Here is an 18,839-nt window from a genome sequence, read left to right as displayed (position 1 = left end):
AATCCCAGCATAAGAGTGCCTACAGCTGCAATGCAGGCTGAAGGTGATAGCCTCTTAAAAACCTTTGAAAATGTTCCTTCTCCAGCTCTGTCAGTGCTGTTCTGCAGCAGGACACTCCTGGGTCTCCTCCACGTTACACTGGCAGGATTGAGCTGTTTGCTTTCACCCAAGCTGAAGCATTTGCCTTTCAGTTTCACCAGGTGACCTCTTTGTGAAGTCACCTGGGGTTGTAAAGTAAATTGGATCAAACATCTGGCTTTTTTCTGTTCCCCATTTAATACATTGCTGCCATATCTCCCTGCATCTGAATGGTTTTATTGCTCTGTGCTAAGCATTCGTTTTTCATCCTGTGTTTCCCTTTCCATGGAGCACCAGCACTGGAAGGTTTCTGTCTGTGTTGTGCTGGGGGAAAAAGAGGAGAGAGGCAAAGCCTCGGAGCAAAACCTTGGACCTCACCAAAGCTTGCCTACTTTATCTCCATAAAGAGGTGTCCATGCTGCTGAGTGGGTTTCTGGCATTCAGGCTTCACTTTTTGCTTTGATTCCAACCCTTTGGCTGGTAATTTAAGCCAGCCCTTTTGGTTGTGCACTCATAAAAGTAAAAAGTATATACTAGGGGCATCTGCCCCAAATAAATATGTTGATTTATAAATTATATGCAGGTACTACTGTACTAATTATATTATAAAGCATAACAAAATTATAAATTAAAAAATTATTATATAAATATAAAATTAATATGTTTTACTTATTAATAGTGCAAACTGTATTCTCCTCCTGCACCCCAACAGTGTTTTCTTCTGCATACACTTCACTTTGGAGACCTGTGATGTACCAAAAAGGCTTTCCATGCTGGTGAACAGTAGTAACCCCTGTGCTAGAGGTGTTGTGCATCCACAGGGGGCTCAGGACTTCAGCAGAGGCTGAGAAACCCCCAGGAGAATGAGGGGATGAGAGCTGCAGGAATTCGCAGGGGCCAAAGGCAGATGTCTCCAGGAGTTTTCCTGGTCACTGTGGGAAGCTGACAGCCCTCAGCTCCTCCCAGCCATGGTGGGGAGGAGGTTCAGGGGTGCTGCAAGGCTCCCCGTGGGTGACAGCTCCCTGTGCCTCCCACCCAAGAAGCACCAAGAGCCAGAGGCAGGGCAGCAGGGCGGAAAACCCGTGAGGCTGGATGTGGTGAGTGGGAGCAAAGGGTGCCTTCCCCTGCTGGGAGCGCCAAAGAAGAAATGGGGTTTGGAAAGCAAACAAAGGGAAGGAAAATATCTTGGAGAGAAGACAGAGAGCATGAGGAGTCTCTTGGGAGGCACAGGGGGTGTGTGCACACACGTGAGCCCGAGGATGCAGCGAGCAGCCCCTTTGATCTCCCAGAACATCTGCGGGCACCTGTGGGGCAGGCCCAGAGCCAGAGAGGGAGAGGGGGCTGCACCCCCAGAGCCTGCTGCTCCTCCCCATGCTCCATGGCCCCTCTCAGAGCCTGCTGCTCTTCCCCATGCTCCATGGCCCCTCTCAGAGCATTCCCAAAGCCTGCTGCTCCTCCCCATGCTCCATGGCCCCCTCAGAGCCTGCTGCTCCTCCCCATGCTCCAAGGCCCCTCTCAGAGCCCCCAGGCAGCACCAGCCCTGTTCAGAGGCAGGAAATTGTGGCTCCAGCCCTGGCTCCTCGCTGTTCCCAGTAGGTGCCTGGCTTTATCCCCTCAGAGCTCTCCTGGAGCTGTGGCCATGGCCTGAGGGAGAGCAGCACAGCAGGGCCTGGGCAAAGGAGAGCTGCCTTTGGGGCTTTGATTTCAGCCAGGCCTCAGGAGTGCTCTGAGCCCTCTGGGCATGGACACGGTGACAAGGAGGGCTGTGTTCAGGGGTTTGGTGGTGGCAGATGCTAAATGCCAACAGGCCTGGGGGCAGCACCCAGTGCACAAGGTGATCATGGTGTGAGGGGATGTCAGACATCAAACCCCAGCGCTGCTGGCTGCAGAGCACACAGACAGAGAGGTGTGGGCTTGGCGCGAGTCAGGAGATGAAATACAGATGCAGAGGGAAGTGGGGTGGGCACTCAGGCACACAGGCTGTCAAGCACAGCAGCAATTGACACAGGAGCTACGAATCATTGAATCATTCCTGCAGAGAGGTCTGGTTTGCCTTCTCCAGACTTTCTGGGGAACTCCTGTGCTTCCCAGGCCAAGGAGCTACCTCACACAGCCCAAGGTTCTCAGTCTGAGGTGTGAAAAGTCCTTTCCTTTCTCTCCTTCTCCCCAAACTCAACACATCCTTGTCAAACAAGGAAATAAGCAGGACATTTCTCCATATCGTGCTGTGCTATGGCTGGAAGTGAGCACACAGATGTTTCCTAGAGAAAAAACTACCCTGGTTGTCATGCAAGTGATTGGGCTGCAAAGGAAGGTCTGGGTGTTACAAAGGGGACAGGTGAAACATTGCAACCCTCCCTGCTGATCCCAAAACCTAGGTGCTCTCCAAGGGCCTCATCAGGGGGATAACAGACGGAGGAACTTCCCAAGGGAATCTGCGCCTTTCCCTAGGGAAGCAGAGATCAGAGGGAGGGAGGCAGGGGCAGGCAGCCAAGGAAAGCAGAGTAGACTGGTATGCACAGGCTGCATTTCCTCGGGGGAGATTTGTTTCATATGCAGCTATGTCTTCAAAGGGGACACCAGGGTGCAGGGGAGCACCAGGGATGCTCCAGGGATGAATTGCCCCCCTGGGAACCTAAGTGGAGAGGCAGGTGTCTGTGGGAGCCAGCCATTTCCCAGGGGGGAGTTCCAGTTTGCCGCTGATTTTCCTAACAAAACACAGTCCTATGGGACTTTCCAAAAACCCATGCAGCCTGGAAAAGCCAGGGATCAATAAGGGCTGGGACTTGGGAGGTTATAAACCTACTGGCATCTCCCATTTTGCCCAAGCTCCTGCTGGAATTAGGTGCTGATGCAGCTGCCTAAGCTCTGCAGGACATCTTTCCCCACTCTGCTGAGGCAGTAAATTGTAATCCAGTATCCCTCTTGGGAAACAAAATGAAAGCAAACTCTCAAATTTCACACAGTGAAGTTTCCCACATTGGGAAGTTTGAGTTTCCAGCTGAGCATCCTCCCTGCTCCTCACCAAACCTGAGGGGCAAAGCCTGTCCTTGTGCCCCCTGCCCCTGGTAAAGGCTCTCCCTTCTCTGCTCAGCCCTCTCCCCAGGCCAGGCCAGGCTTTGATGGATTGCAATCCTCCTCTGCCATGGTCAAAACAAAGGTCATGGCCCGAGGAAATTGCTAACAACTTTTGCCCACCGGCCCCGGAAGAACGGGAGCATTCGTGACAAGGGGGTGAACTTTTTATGATCCCTCCACCCTGGCAGGCTCTTTGGGAAAGGAATTTTAAAAAGTGGCCATGAGGCTTCCGGGGGAGCTGACAGAAGAGGAGGGGGCAGCCCTGAAATGCTACCCCAGCCCCTGCCCCTTCCCACCTCCTCCCTCTCCTGCAGCAAAACCTCTCAGTCTCTGCCTTGGGAATTGACATTTGGGGCTCTTGTTATGGTCCAGAACAAGTTTACTTTTATTTTAGCACTTGGGAGACCCCAACACTCATTTTGTGAGTGTATAAACATCCAGGCACCAACGCTGCACCTCAGACCAAGCTCATGGCTGGGAACAAGGGGTTCAGGTACATTCTCATCCCACCAGGCTTTGCTTTGCCCTCCTGTGCCTCTGACTTCTCCACCAAGCAAAAACTGCAGCTTTGTGGCTGGAGGAGATACAGCAGGGTCCCACCCTTCAAGAGATCCCTGTCTGCTTGGAGAAGTTACATTTTACATCCCAATGTGAGGAAAAAAAATAATCAAAATTTTTAACTTATGAGTGTATTTATTTTTCCTAATACCTGTAAGGGAACGTTTCTGTAATTACAAATAATTTGTTTTAGCCTAAAACTGAGTCTTCCTGAGCTATCCCAAAAGTCCTAGTTCTGCCTTACTGTGAGATAGTCTCTCCCACACTGAAGTGTGGTGACTAATGAGAAAATTCAAGATGGGAACTTTACCTGCAGGATGCTTTATTTTTTTTTTGAGAAATACACAAAAACAACCAACACCCCGCCCACAAAAAAAAAAAAAAAATCAAAACCCAAATGTAAAAAAAAAAAAAAAACCAAAAAAACCCACCCACCACTGATCATGGTAGATATTCTGGGTCTTCCTTCACCATTAGGCATTTCCAAAATGCTGCATTTAGCTCCATTACAGCTGCATCATCCTCCAGCCTGCCTGGAATCAGAGCTTTCCCCAGGGTCTGCCCCATCATGGGGGTGAGCAGCTGCCATTTATTTCCACACCCAAACTGGGCCCTGTTGAAACTGATTTATCAAATCCACCCCCAATTCAAGCCGACATGAACAAGTTGCTTTTAAATGGCTTTTTTGGGGGAAAAATGCTGTGTTTGGGAAGCATCCCTGTTCTCAGGGAGAAGAGGGTTAGAGAGAGAGTTTAGAGCCTCAGCCCAAGAGCTCAGGAAAGCTCCCTTTGTACAAGGGGGTGGGAGTAGCTCTGCCAGCCCATGGAATAAAGGAAAGAGGATAATCAAGAACTGTGGATAGTAGTAGAAAGAAAGGTAGAAAAAAAATAAAGACACACGTGGCTTGGTTTGACACTTTGTCAAGATCAGGACAAGGCATTTCCTATAGCACAGATAAGCTTTGTCTTTGCCTGGGCTGCAAGGCAGCTCTAAAAGGAGCAGCTCCATCTGCCCCTTCCCCAGGACTGGTTCCAATTAGTGCCGACCCCACTCTGTGCTGGCTTAGCCCCAGGATTAAAAATCTCCCTGTGCCAATCCCCTCTGACCCAAACACTTCCTGGGACTGATGGGGGGACCAAATTCCTCCCCTTCCTAAATTGGACAGCTTGCTCTTGCCTCCCCAAACCCTGGCCCCTGTGGAGGGGAGAGGGGAAGGGGGAATTTGTGGCAGAGAGAGGCTCTTCATCCTCCCCAGGAGCAAGGAGCCAAGGTCCTGAGAAGCCTTTGCAGGGCCTGGAGCTGCAGCCCTGCTGGGAAAAACCCTGCCAGGATGTTTGACTCCATCTGCCTGCCCTGCACAGCAGGGGCAGCTCTGCCTGGTGGGTTTGGGCTACTCAAGATGTCAGCAGATCACACCTCAGGCTCCTCCAAAGGCCCAGGATGGGAAGTTGCCCACGTGTGCTCCTGTGAGCTTCTTTGGCCAGAAAAGATGCTGGCCCCTGGCTGGGCCAGCGAGTTTGGAGTCCTGCACCATGGAAAAATGTTTCCTAGGCATCTCTTTGCAGAGGCAGCTCTGGTGCTGAGAGCCAGGAGAGCGTGCTCAGCTTGGGAGCAGCCCCAGTCCCAGTGAGGATCCCACAGGAGGGGCAGATGGAGCCCACAGAGCAAGCAGCTATGCTGCAGGGCTGTTTTGGCAGGAGACACGAGTGTCTGCTACCAGCCCTGGGGGAAACAGAGGGAGATTGCACTGGATGGAGCTGAGGAGAAGGAAAAGGCCTGAGAACCTTTGTGCCCCCATCCTTCTGCTGTTCATCCCCACATGCCTCGGCTGGCACCAGCTTTTAAGGAAAATCACCTTAATTTTGTCCCGATGTAAAGCTGCACAATCAGCAGAATAAAGCAAGTTATTTATTCAGGGAGCAGCTGTGCAGTGGCCAAGTGCAAGCTGCCTCCATGCACCTGCCAGTGCCTGGCTGTGATGCTATACCTGGGGAGAAAGAGCTAAACTATCTTGGAACACCTCCCTGTTGGGAGGGCTGCAGCCCCTGCCCCACCTCGCATGGGAGATTGAGTAAGCAGCAAACAGCAATGCCCTTTTGGGCCCAATATTCATTTGGAGCAGCACAGTGGGCTCCAAAGGCTTTCCATTCCTCTAACAGCCCCCGAGGGCCAGCATTAACCAGCACAAAGGGGACTCACAGGGGTTCCATCAGCTCCTCCTTGGCAGCATCACTCCGTGGGATCCACTCAGGGCAGTCACCTCTTTTAAAGCAGAGGTTTCACGTGGGTGTGGGGGCACAGACCACCCGTGCCCCAAAAGCAGGGTGTGTTCTGGGGGAGAGGCAGGCTTCCTGGCACACCTGGGCTGCAGGAAAACCCAGAGCCCACCGGGGACTGTGGGGGGAGAGCAGTGACACCATCTCATTCCCACAGCTGGGCTGTTCACAGGCTGTGCTCCTGAAAGGGAAATGATCCCGATTAGCTTTCCAGGTGCTCCCTGTAAATGGATTACAGGTGGTACAGCGGTGTCTGACTGCAGGCCAGGGCTTTGTCTCTCTGAAAAAAAAAAGCCCTCTGTGTTATTCTCCCACCCCCATCCGCTTCCCCTTGCAAAGGAAGAGGGAGACCATCCAGGAGACAAGAAAACACACATACAGCAAGGGTGATTGCTATTTTAAGAATGTACTTTATACAAAATAACCAATTCATATGGAAATAAAATCTACAGACCTCCAAGGATCAAGATTTTAAAAAAGTTCTTTAAAAAAATTACCCAACACACAGTATTAAACTAACTATTGAGGTAACTGTCGCTCTTGGGGAACAAAGGTAATCAGCAGACCAAGACAAAATATACACAATATAAAAATAAATAGCATTCCCCTTTCCAGTATTGACCAGGAAAGTTCACACAACTTTGCAGCAGCAGGAGAGAGAAGAGGATCCCTGACACTGTGCTCTACAGGATGGGGAGGGAGGCGAGGGCTTGGGCAGCAGGTGATGGAGGGTGCAGCCCCTGAGGCCCTGCTGGGACAGAAGGGCTGGGATGAGCAGCTCCAGCATGAACTCCTTCTTGAGCTGATAAACTGAGCCCATCCAGTCCAATTTTTCCCAAACAGCACGGGCAGCTGTTCAGCCCAGTTTCCAGCTGAGCTGAGGACCAGCAAGCCCAGTCCTTGAGTGTGACATCCCAGCACTCCCAGCAAAACCTGCCAGTGCAGAGCCCCACTGAGGGACTCAGGCAGAGGCATTTTCACAGCTTGGTGTGGGAGGTCTCTGCAGCAGCCTCAGCTCACCCTCCTGTCACCCTGGGACAGCTGCAAGCCATTGACAAGGGCCAGGCTCTTGCCCCCATGGCCACTAGACCCCTCCCTGCCCAACAACAAAAAGCACAGCAACATAAGAACAGCCTCACCCAAAAAGAGAAAGGCCCCCGTTTTCTCCTTGTGCCCCCGACAGACAGATTACATTCTTTACAAACTTACAATAATACAAAAACAACCCCAATGTTACCCAACTTCAGAAAAATGAACGGATGTAGTGGCATAGGCTCCCCCACTCCCTCCCCAGCGATGCCAAGGGAAGCAGCAGTGGGTCACTCTCCTCCCCCAGAGGCATTAAATCAGTGGTCCACCCACCCCTCTTCCATGTGCTCTGCTCTGTGGATGGATGGGTGGATGAGGCTCAACTTTATCCAACTGCTCCCTTCCCTCTCTGCCTTCCCAAACTCAGAAGCAGCAACCAGCTCTCTCATGGCTACCTAAATCAACCCACCAGTCTCTGGGAAAGCAGGAACAAATGCATGATAAAATGTAGGGCCACAGAGAGCTCCTCATTTCCCACTGAGACTGTTAAAATCCCCCAGTGTGTTCCACAGCCATGTTAGCCCTAAAACAGTACAGGAAGGTCAACGTTGCACTGCTGCATGTTATTATTGCTCAGAAAATCAGGCAGCAGCATTCACTGATCCATCAGGGAGGAGAGACAAGAGTTTCCACAGCTGTACACAGTACATGCACAGGCATTTTTAACCTAAACCCCCCTGGAGGTAGACATGCCAGGATCACGTGTGGGACCAGGAGCAAACCCTTGCACTGGCAGATGGGCAGACAGCACTATGCCTGGGTGGCAAACCCCAGGGGCACACAAGAGAACACTCATGAGCCACTGAGGACACCCTGATTTCATGAGGAGAGTAAATGTGCCCTCCCCAGCTGCTCTGTGTGTGTGTGTGTGTGCAGAGGAGGCACCTGGCAAGGCCAGCCCTGTGCCCTTTCATCCCTGCACTTGACAGCACCGACTGCAGTGAGGCCAGCAGAGGGAAACAGGCTTGAAAGCTGGGAAGAAAGGAGAGGGGAAGGGTTGGCATATGATACAAAAGGGAATCAGAGGGCTTTCCAGACTAAGAGTTGAGGCCTGGGCTCCCCTGCTGTGTCTCAGTGTTTGGGTGCACCAGGTGATGCAGGCCCCTTACTCATTTGATGTCCCAAGGAGTCCCCAGTGGCTCTCTGGTCTGACTTTGTCCACAGCAGGGGAATTGTGCTCACACAGAGTCAGTTCTGCTTTTATTTAGAAGATATTCCACTTACTGCCCTCATGCTAAGTGAGCCAAGTGTTTCCAAATAAAAGGGGCAAAGGACAGAGGGACTTGCTAGAGTTGGTGAAAATCCCAATTAAGCCTCAGTCCTAATTAATCCTTTGTCCCCTCTTTCCCTGGTGGACGTAGCTCTCTCCTGGATGGGCTGTTCACTTTGATATCCACGTTTCAAAAAGAGGAAGACCTTTGCCAAAAGAAATCTAGGCCATGGCTGCAAATGAAGGAAAAAAGCCCTCAATCAATGCAAGACCAGCAGATCTACAAAATGCTCCACGGTCTCCCAAATCCTGCATGTCAGCCAAGGCAAGACAGTGACCACAAAGGGAAGGGTACAACACAGCTCACTTCAAAGGTGCACTTGGATGTTACTATCTAGTCTCAAATCCATTACACCCTGTCCTGAGTTTCCCTGCTTAGGGGTGGACTGAGCCTTGTCCTGGTTGTCCCCAGGAGCTCCTGTTGGGACACAGCAGGAAATGGGTCCCTCCCCAGCTCTTTTTCAGAGGGGGAGGTGGGCAGAGTGAAAACCAAAAGGAACAGTTCATTATGTGGTGGTTAAAAGAGCTCTCCTCCTCAGCGTGCTCACCCCCACCATGTGAAACAGGTTCAGATGGGGAGAGGGGTGAGGGCAACCTTTGAGATGCTCTCTCCCTGCAATAAGCACAGGCTCTCAAAGCTCACAGGGGCTGCAGCCCTCCTGGCACAGCCTGCCATCTCAGCCCTGGCCTTGCAGGAAGGACCTGGCACTCACACAACTGCTCTGAAGCACCAGCACCCGCCTTAAAGCAAAACAGGAATTCTGCAAGAGTAAACTCCTGTTCCTCCACTGATGCACCACAATAAAAAACTTTTTAAGGGGTTGCTCTGATTAAGTGCAGACCCAATTGCATGGCTGCTCTGCAGCAAGGGGAGCCAGGACCAACTACACCATCACAGATTGTACTGCTGGTCTTCTCCAAGCCATCCTTTGGGATGACACTTCCCTGTCACTCCTTTCAGCACCTTCTCTGAAATTCCACAAAGCATACAGCAACACAGTCTTTTCAGAAAAGGAAAGCAGAACAAAGCCATCAAGAACAAAGAAACCACTCTGGCTGAACAGAGAGATGAACAAAAACCTGACAGGGATCAGTGGAGAAATAAAGATTGTAAGATTGTTTTCTAATTATACTTTCATTTTAAATGGAGAAGTGTTGGGGTGAGAACCTGCAGGGGAGCTGCCTCAGTCAGCAGAATGAAAGACAGTCACTGTGACTTGCTTTCAGATAAGACATCATAAAGCTGATAGCTCTCCAAGACCCTGAGAAACCACACTTACAAAAATATACACAGGCGATTTGCTTCGGAAAGCCTGCATGGGAAAGGCATTTGGCAGACAAGAAAGAATCAGAAGCTTCCAAGAAAAAGTGTCTCCTCAAAGTCACAAATCAAACTAGTTGGGCCTTGAAGCTTCAAATTTGCTTACCTCTTTTGTCCTCCTCATTGCAGGCTGGTGCCTTGGATTGCTACTGAGTGGTTTGGTGGGTCACACCATGGAATTTATAGACTGCAAACTTCTTCTAAGTTTATTAAAAGTCACACTCAGTGACTGCCCTTTCCAGTTGAATTGCCAGGGCCTGTATCACCTAAGATGCCCAAAGATTCAGAGTCTCAGGGGGATTTTATACAGCAGCCTTTGCAATGGCAACTTGACATCCAGGGAGCTTGGGAACACCACACACCACTTAGAAAGGAGGAAGTGGTTGGGAGAAAAAAAGGCTAAAAAGGTAGAGGAGCACACAAAGCTCTTCTGAGAACATGGGAAATTTCTGTCGTGCTTGAGCATGGTCAACTTCATAATTGTTCTATGTATTATATAATCTCATTTAACATGAAATCTGTAATTATAGCAAAACACATCCTCCAGATGGGAAAAGCAACAGCTGCAGGAAATTTTGCAGTCACTAGTTCAGGATGGTTTCTGAAGAAGGACCACCTGGTAAAATATTGTACTACAACAATGCTGGGGAACACACTGGAGTTTCTCTGTATTGTGTTCAAAATTTAAGATAGTGGCACAAGCATGGCACTCAAAAGCCATCTTATTTTAAAGTGCAGCTACACTTCTCCTGCACTGCAATCCAACCCATGGCACAAAACACCACTCTGTACATAAACAGCTGTGATACTACTCTTCTAAATCCCTCAAACCTATCTGCCACAATATCTACAAAGCAGCAAGGTTTGGAAATCATAAAATTCACATTATCTGTTCCTCCTTACATTTGCATGGGTATTCCAGCCCAGTAATCCTCTCCCAGGGCTGTTCCCTCTGAGAGGAGTCAGTTTTCAGTGATTTGCTCAGATTGTAGCTAGCGAGATGAGGCTCTGATTTTGAGGGGATCCCTAGATATTGTAAGAGGAAAAGAAAAACCCCCAACCCTCACTTATGAACAAAGCATTTGAAAGCCTGGAAACTCCAATCTAAGACTCCAGCAGCATCTCTCCACCTCAGCAAGTCCTGTCCTCAGGAAAGCTCCCTGTATTCTTTACAAGTACTTTTCCAACAGAAACCATCTGTCCTCACAACAGCAGCTTGTTAGCCACTTGAACAAAAATTACTGACTACATCCAAAGCCATTTACCAAGAAAGCCTCCAGAGGAGTCAGCTTCACTACCTGGTGTTGTTTTCCACAGCAGCAAGTCAAACCCTTCTCCCAGGTTTGCCTCCTGTCAGGTGAGGGTATCTGTCACTGTCTAACACTGCACTACCCTCTCCAGGCAGACCACAAGCAATTCCTGCTCTCCTTAGCTGGCTCCTGTTTTGATTGAGGCTTGGTACCCATGCAGAGGCCATGACCACTAGAACCATGTTTTCAGTGCCAGTTCCAGCTGAAATGTGCTTCAGCCTGCTTGGAAAGTTTTTGTAGCATCTAAAAACCTCCTGTTCTGCAACATTCACAATGGGCTGAAGGAGAGGCCCATTCAAATATTCAGCTGGCTATGACACAGAAGACAGGCTGAAGTAAGGCAGGGCTTCTTTGCAGAATCTACATTCCCATTTCCAGTTTTCAATGCTTTGCTGCAAGTTATATTTTCCAGTTCCTCTGTTTTTAAAGCTGTTATTTCCAATTATTTTTATATCTACAGTGAAGTAAAGACTGCTTTACAAGGAGAAGCAACTGTGTTTGTCCCAGGTTTGTTGTCTTAAAGGAGTTATACTTAGAGACATATCATAATGTTCGTGGCTGGGGAAAGCAGTTACCCATTTCTCAGTCAAAGACCAACCTTCAGGATTATCTCCTCCAGTTTAGATCAATCCACCAGTCACAATTGCTCCCTGACAGATGAATGCAAATGAAAAAAAAACCAAACCAATCCACACCAAAAACCCCACCTTCCCTTTCCTAATGTAATGGCATCTGTAGACAGATATTGGAAGTCATCCACAGTACATTGACAGATGTCCCAGGCAACTGCCTGGCCTAAGCAGCCAGCAGCTACAGCTCACAGGCTGGCTGCAGCAGTGGGTAAGAACTGCATCTGAAGCACACTTGTGCAGTCACACGAGGAATTTTAACTCCTGTTAGGCTTGGAAAATGCCTTGGCCCTACACAGCTCATCAGAGGCAAAAGTAAGTATAGCAACAGAGAAGTGAGGCTCACTGAGCACTAACATGGCAGTCCTCCCTTTTCCCAACTATTTCAGGAAAGAATATTTCTCATCTTTTAGGCTTTTTGTTCTTCCAAAAGCTTAGGACAGAAGGAGCAATGGCTCAGTCAGATGCTAGCTGCCATTTCCTTGAAAAGCTCTGCCAGCTTGTGGCAGATCTACACAGCAGGACAAAGGCAGTACAGTCATGCATCCTGGTGCAATCCAGCTGAAGACATGGGCGATGGCACCATCCAAAATAAGAAAGCAGACAGAAAAATTCTCCAGAAACTGGAGACAGTACTCCTCCTCTAGCTGGTATCACACAGACTAAAGAGCAGGCTGCTCTGTGCTCCTGCTGCTTCCATGCTCTGTGTCCCACTCCTTGGCAGATCCTCTTTTTAACCTGCACTGTCCTCTCCCAGTGGAACCAGCTCTTGCTGCCCAGGCTCATAACTCAACAACTCCCCTATTTTACTCCAGCTTCCCCAAGAATAATCAACTGCTTGCTAGCTTTAAGATGTGAATAAATGCAGATGAAACTCCTACAGAACTCACTTGAACAAGCAGTGGCTGTCCAAGCACTGGCACAGAGGGGTTTTCCCAGTGCAGTACTGCCACTGTACTCAGGGAAGCTGCCACTGGCCCTGTAGGACCTGCTGCCTGACAACAAAGTAAAACCAACTCAACTGGAGCATGCAGCCCTTTTGTCCCTCAGCTTCTGAGCCAATCAACCTCAACATCTACCTCTGAATGAGTGCCTGAGTGCTTCCCAATTCACCTGCAACTTGCAAATGCCAAATCCAACAAATGGCTCACTGCAGTAACCCTACCATTCCCCCAGGGCAGCCTCTTGCTCTTCCTCCTCAGCAACAGTGCTCAGGAAGCCTGTGGCACTTTCTGCTTCACTGCTGCTAAGAAGTGAATTTAGCCCAGGGTCAGAGAAAGAGGTGGGGACCCTTGGGCAGCAGGGCAGTGCAGATTTGCACAAAATTTGTTCTACTGGATAGGTGCTGCTCCACCTGCAGCTGCACTGGTTTCACCAAAATAAGTTTTAAGATGACCAGTTATGCCATTTTCTCTTTTCTAGAGCACACATTTCTTCTACCAGAAAGGCAGGGAGAAGGGCACTATACTAGCAGAAGGGACAATGCCATGGGTGTCCTGCCCTGGTTTCAATTCCTGGTCCTGGATTCCTTGTTCCCCCATGATGACAGGAGTTGGAAGTGCACTCAGGCCCTGGATCCAGAGGGGTGGAGGTGGGGGTGAGAGGGGAAGGAGGAAGAAGACAAGAGAAAGAGGAGGACACGTTATGCTCCTGAGCAATTCCCGCTATTAAGTCAACCAGCCATGGGGTCGTGTCTTGGTTGCAGAGTACAGGAAGGGGGACAGCAAGTCATCCATCAAACATTTCCTCACCTCTCCCCACTGCCCCCAAACAGTCACCCTCTCCTGAAAGATTTCAGTGTGATATGATTGTAAACAGTTAACAATTCCTCCAGTGCTAAGCCCACTACAAGCTGGGCCCACCCCCTCCCCCATTATGTACAATACATTCACCAACAACAGAAATTTATTTAGAAAGGCAACAGGTTAAATTCTGTAAACTGGATCCAGGTCCAAAACACACACGTTAATACTACAAGTAAAATTCCATCATCGTCCTCTTCCACCCTGAAAAATATACCTGAGTTTAGCAGTCAATGAAAGTTTCCACCCCCACCCTCGCCCTCCCCACCCGAAAATTCCCTCAAACCCTGAATGAGACGCAGTCTCCGGTCACAGAAAGCCACTAGTTTGGGGTGCCCTGTGTGGTGAGCCAGCTCTCGGCTGGCTGGGGCCCAGCACCTCCGCGGGTCTCCAGCCCAAAATCCGGCCCGGCGCCGCGTTCCGCAGACCCGGGAAGCTCCGTGCTGCTCGGGCGAGGGGAGGCTGGGAGCAAGGCCTGCCCCTCCTCTCCGTGTTCCTAATCCTGTGTGGCTTTCGTCTTGGTGAAGTCTGTCCTTTCTTGGACTAGCTCTGGAAGAGGAAGAAAAAGAGTTGGAGCAGCTTTAGGAAGGAATCATCTCGGGATTGCACGCAGCCAGTTCAAAGCCAACACTAGTGATCTGCCCAAGTTCACAACTTCCTCCAGCTCTTCCCACCCTCACCAAACACCACAATCCTTTAACCACTGGGGGGAGAAAGACTTGCATTTCAGCTCTGCTCTCTCTAGCAGCCCTTACTTGATCCAGAGGCAACGCTGATGGTTTTTGTGGTGTCAAATCATCCCGGGACATGGTTGCTGTAGGCATCTTCGGGAAAGGAACTTGAGCCTGATGCATTTGCATTCTGGAGTCAGGTTGAATGGAGAGAGTTTTAGCACATGAATGTCAGGAGCAAATCCCCACTCTTGGTTAAAACTACTTCACTGAAGGCATACATACAACATTAGCATACAAGCATTTGTCTTGTATATTCTGTCTGGCTTCCCCCCAAAACACAGCCCTCAACCCACACCATTCCCCCAATGGCTCAGCTTTAATCCAAGTTCCCTGAATATTAGAAGAATGAAGGACTTGATGCTGTGGTGATGACAAAACAGTAACAGTTGAGGCACATTTATAAAAACTAAACAGGGAATTGTTGGGAGTAGCAGTATTTTCCACTTGGGAATAAAATGTGATACGCGGTCTCAGTGACAGGTAATTTCCTGTGATGGAAATTTGACACAGAGAGAAGGGGCAAAGCAAGAGGAGGAGAAAGACAGCAACACAAGGATGTTCATAACAAAGGGCAAACTTCCACTTTAGTCAGTGACTCTGCCCCACTACAAGCAAGATTAAAAAAAAAACATTTGCAAAGAAAGTGGCAAGAGTCTGTGTGATTAAGAGATGCTCAACCCTGGATGACACATTAACAAAACTGGCAGGGGAAACTCAGCACTGGTGTGGGGATGGATGAAGCAGGCTAACAGGTTCTCCATGACAGCGAGTGCTCCTTGCTTTCAGGAGATGCAATGAGACTCTCTCTCCATCTTAGCACTCTTACTCCAAGAGTCACCTCTTAGCCTTTCAACTTGACTTGCCATCTCCCGTGACTTGAAGCCATATCCCTTCAAGGGTATCCACCACTGATGGTCACCCAGGCATCCCCCCCCTCCCACCTTGCCTTCTTGCAGAAAACACGATCTTACCCCGAGGGTCTATACAAGTCCTGGGGTGGTCCCCCCATGCCACCTCCACTGCCTCTCTGATCCATCAGCAAGGCCTGAAAGTGACCCACGTTCTCCTCTCGGCAGCGGTACAGGGGGCCCTCCTGAGAGAGGCCATTGGCCTGGCTGGAGGCTGGGTGATGAGACAGGTGAGCATTCATGGGCGATCCGTACGTCCTGGGCTGGAAGTGGCTGGCAGGATGCCGGGATCCATAAGGAGAGCCAGTCTGTAGCATCACCCCATGGGGAGGGAAAGCTGAGGGGCCGAATCCCATCCCCGCGCCCAGGTGTGGCGGGGGGGCCCCGTAGAGGAACTCCCCCGCTGCCACCGAGCTCTGCCTCTTAGCGGCTGCATTGTGGTTGTCCAAATCAAGAAACTCTTTGGGACTCTCCGGCCTTTCCTGGGACTCCTCGGACTTCTCATCTTCAGGGCCCAGCTCCTGCCCGTCGCTTGGAGAAACCTCTTTGGCACTTGCTCCGTCCACGCGGCTGGGAGAGGCCAGGGCGGCGCTCAGCGCCTCGCAGCCCTGCAGGCCGGCCGAGCCCCGCTCTGGGAAAGGGGGCCTGGCCAGGGACGGGTGGGCACCGGGGTGCCCGCTGGGGCTGGCCTGGGCGTGGAGAGGTCTCTGCCAGTCCGAGTAGCCCTGCGGGCAGCCGTAGTAGGGCGGTCGCTGGTAGTGGTGGTAGGAAGGCTGGGGCTGTGGCTGGTAGGGATACGGCATTCCCTGGGGCGGCCGGTACCGTGGGAAGACGCCGGGGTGGGCGCTGCTCGGCTGGAAACCCCGCGGGGGAAAATGCTGGGGATGGGAGGCAGGAGGAGGTGGCTTCCCCCCCATCACGGGGCTGAACCCCTGCAGGCCTGGGTTGATGTGGTACCGCCCGGCTGAATTCGGGTATTCCAGACTGGACATGTAGAGAGGATGAAACTGGTTGGGGGTGGCCCCCATGGAGGTGGCATCCACGCCAGGGAGGCCGCTGCCCTGTCCCATGCAAGGCACGGCTGCTTCGGGCAGGGCCTTGCCCCCACCGCAGAGGGGCTTCTCCAGCAGGTTGGCAGCCAGCCCCTTCCCCTCGGGGCCGGCTGCCGGCCCCTCGCCCGCCGCCCCGTTCTGAGGCAGGGGACCCCCCCTTTCGGAGGCGGGCACCAGGTCCCTCACGCAGCCGGGGTCGCCGGCGTAGCCGCTCTCTGCTGACCACGCGCCTTTGCCCTGCCCTGCCTTCAGGTCGCCCTTCCCGGCGGGGCCATCCCCCTCCCCATCCGGGGGCAAGGCGCGCCTCGTGCACTCCATGGGCAGCGGGGGCTTGGGATGAGGTAGGAGTTTGGCGTAGGGCCCGTCGGGAATGCTGATGCACTGAGCCTTCTCGTCCATGCCTGCCAGCGCGTCCACTGAAAGAGAGGGAAGAAAGTCAACCACACAGTCTCGTTTTTGCAAATTTGGGGGATCCTTAAGTGGTGCTTCTTTTAAAAGTGCTCTTTTAAAAACTGCTCATGAGGTTGTATCTCTCTCTGAAAGATGGCACAGGTAGACACTGCAGTTTGCTAGCCACTGCTAAGTCACAGCCCCTCTGGAGTAACGTGGCACGCGTGTTTGGTCTGACACAGAGGTGTGCTGCCTAAAGGAGAGGCAGAGTTGGGGTCCACATGACAGCATCATAAGGTGTTGGTGTACTGGCAGCTTGATTTCAGGCTGCCTTATCCCCTCCAGTAATAGAATTATAGAGCAGTTTGGGTTGGAAATACCTTAAAGATCATATAGTTCCAACTCCCCTGCCGTGGAGAGAGACAAATTCCACTAGACCAGATTGTTCAAAATCCCCTCCATCCTGGTCTTCCAGGGATGGGGCATCCACAGCTCCTCTGGGCAATCTGTGTCAGTGCCTCACCACCCTCACAGAAAAGAATTTCTGCTGAACATCAAATTTAAGCCCACCCTCCACAAACCGTGTTTGCATCCAGCTTGGGCAGGAGCACCACCATGCCCTGAGATACTGCAGAGCTGATCACAGCCATATTTTAACCAACTGTGGTTTGGAGATGAGACTGCTCTGTCCTGCAATCACTCAACTTTCTCCCCTCTCTCTGTTCTGTATCCAGCAAGCTAAATTATGATAACTTTTAAGCAATGCCACACAAGGAAAGAGTTTCCTCTCAGTGCAAGGCACACAAGGGATTGATAAAAGATACAAGGGTTTTGATCTCTAGTTTACCAGCTAGAATTAATGAAAAAAAAATTTTTGATCTCAGAATTTTTTTGATCTCTACATTAGGTTTTATTTTTAAGGTTCTTTTTTATTATCTGCAGTTTACCAGATAGAACAAATGAAATTCAACCAGAAAGAAACTGGTAAGGGCATGCATGACATGTTGCCATCCCACCTGAACTGATACAGCTGCTCAGGGGCTTTTGGGCAGCCGTAGCATGTGAAGATTTTAAGATGTTGAGAGCTCATAAGGCAGATGTGCATTTCAGAGAAGCTATACTTACACACACTCAAAGGAGTGTATTTAAGGCATTTACTCACATAACATCTCCTCTCCTTGCCTAACTCTCTGCAGATCCAATTTTTATATTAACTCCAGGTGAGCTCTAGAAGCGTTACAGACTATGCTTTGCATTTGCACCTTGTGGCACACTGATAACTTGCAGGTAAAGCTGGGACAGAGGGGACCTCTGTGAAACAAAACAGTCCTAGAAAAACATAAGCAATGCCCTCAGTAGAAAATGTATTCCAACTTAGATTAAAAAAAAACTGTGAGTAAAAATTCCCAAACATTTAATCAAGGTTTTCATTATTTTCTGAGCAGTGGAGGTGACAGATGCACGGAGGGCAGGTCAAGTGCTACCGGTGGGCACTCAGGGCGTTACCTTGGTTGCTGTCCATGTCCATGGCGTGGCTGGCTGGCTCCTGGGAGCTCCCGTTTCCCATGGCTTTTGGGGGCTGGCCGCCGGCCGAGGCGGCGTGAGCCAGCTGGGGAAAGGGCCCGGGGAGGTGCGGCGGGGGCGGCTGGCGAGGGTGGTAAGGCACACCCGGCGGGCACACGCGGGACGACAGCTGCTGCATGGCGATCATCTCCGGGCTGTCCAGCATGGAGTCCCCGCCCTGGCACCCTCTCTGAACCTGAGGCGGCCCCCCAAAGAGAGCGGCCGGCGGCTGCGGCATCCTCTGACCCGCGCCCTTCCCAGGCGGCCGGATGTACCCTGAGGGAGGCACCCCGTGAGGTAGGAAATTTGATTGCTCGCTCCACTGGCTGGGAGGCAGCGGCGGCCTCATGGCCCGCGGGTCCATCATATGACCCAGGACCCGGGGCTGGAGCGAGGGCCCCGGCCCCATGGGCGCCTTCTCCTCCGGCCCCACGGCGGCCTGGCCGTGGCTGCCGTTCCACAGGGCCGGATGCGCGCGGTTCAGGTACTTGTAGGGCCGGTACATGTGTCCCGGGGGCACCTCCGAGCCCTCCGGCGCCTTCACCGCGGGCCCGTTGTGCCGCGGCGGGAGGAAGCCCTGCTGGAACTGGGCCGGCGGGTAGACGGCGTCGGGCGGGGGGCCCCCCACGCGCCCCAGCTGCAGGGAGCCCAGGCGGGGGCCCAGCCCGGCCACGTGGGCCGGCGCCGCGCACGGCTGCTTCTCCGGAGTGCCCAGCCGGTGCCCGCGGTGCTCGCTCAGTCCCACGGCCGGCTGCGGAGAGAGGGGGGGGTCTCAGAGAGA

The 18,839-nt window shown here is 51.6% G+C and overlaps 1 protein-coding gene across 2 annotated transcripts in view; it reads right to left on the bottom strand.

The window, feature by feature from the left end:
* Positions 1-13,496: 13,496 nt before the first annotated feature.
* LOC135301080 (chromatin remodeling regulator CECR2) overlaps positions 13,497-18,839 on the bottom strand; it is a 92,845-nt gene continuing 87,502 nt past the window's right edge. For both annotated transcript variants that reach the window (XM_064421296.1, XM_064421297.1), the window contains 4 exons: positions 18,002-18,809; positions 15,117-16,521; positions 14,167-14,272; positions 13,497-13,960 (listed from right to left, as the gene is read on the bottom strand). In XM_064421296.1, the coding sequence (XP_064277366.1) occupies positions 13,955-13,960; positions 14,167-14,272; positions 15,117-16,521; positions 18,002-18,809 (2,325 nt within the window). In that variant the 3' untranslated portion in view covers positions 13,497-13,954. The remainder of the gene's footprint in view (positions 13,961-14,166; positions 14,273-15,116; positions 16,522-18,001; positions 18,810-18,839) is intronic.

Source organism: Passer domesticus, chromosome 5, assembly GCF_036417665.1.
Source record: "Passer domesticus isolate bPasDom1 chromosome 5, bPasDom1.hap1, whole genome shotgun sequence".
NCBI lineage: Eukaryota > Metazoa > Chordata > Aves > Passeriformes > Passeridae > Passer > Passer domesticus.
This window is presented reverse-complemented; position numbering and strand designations above follow the sequence as displayed.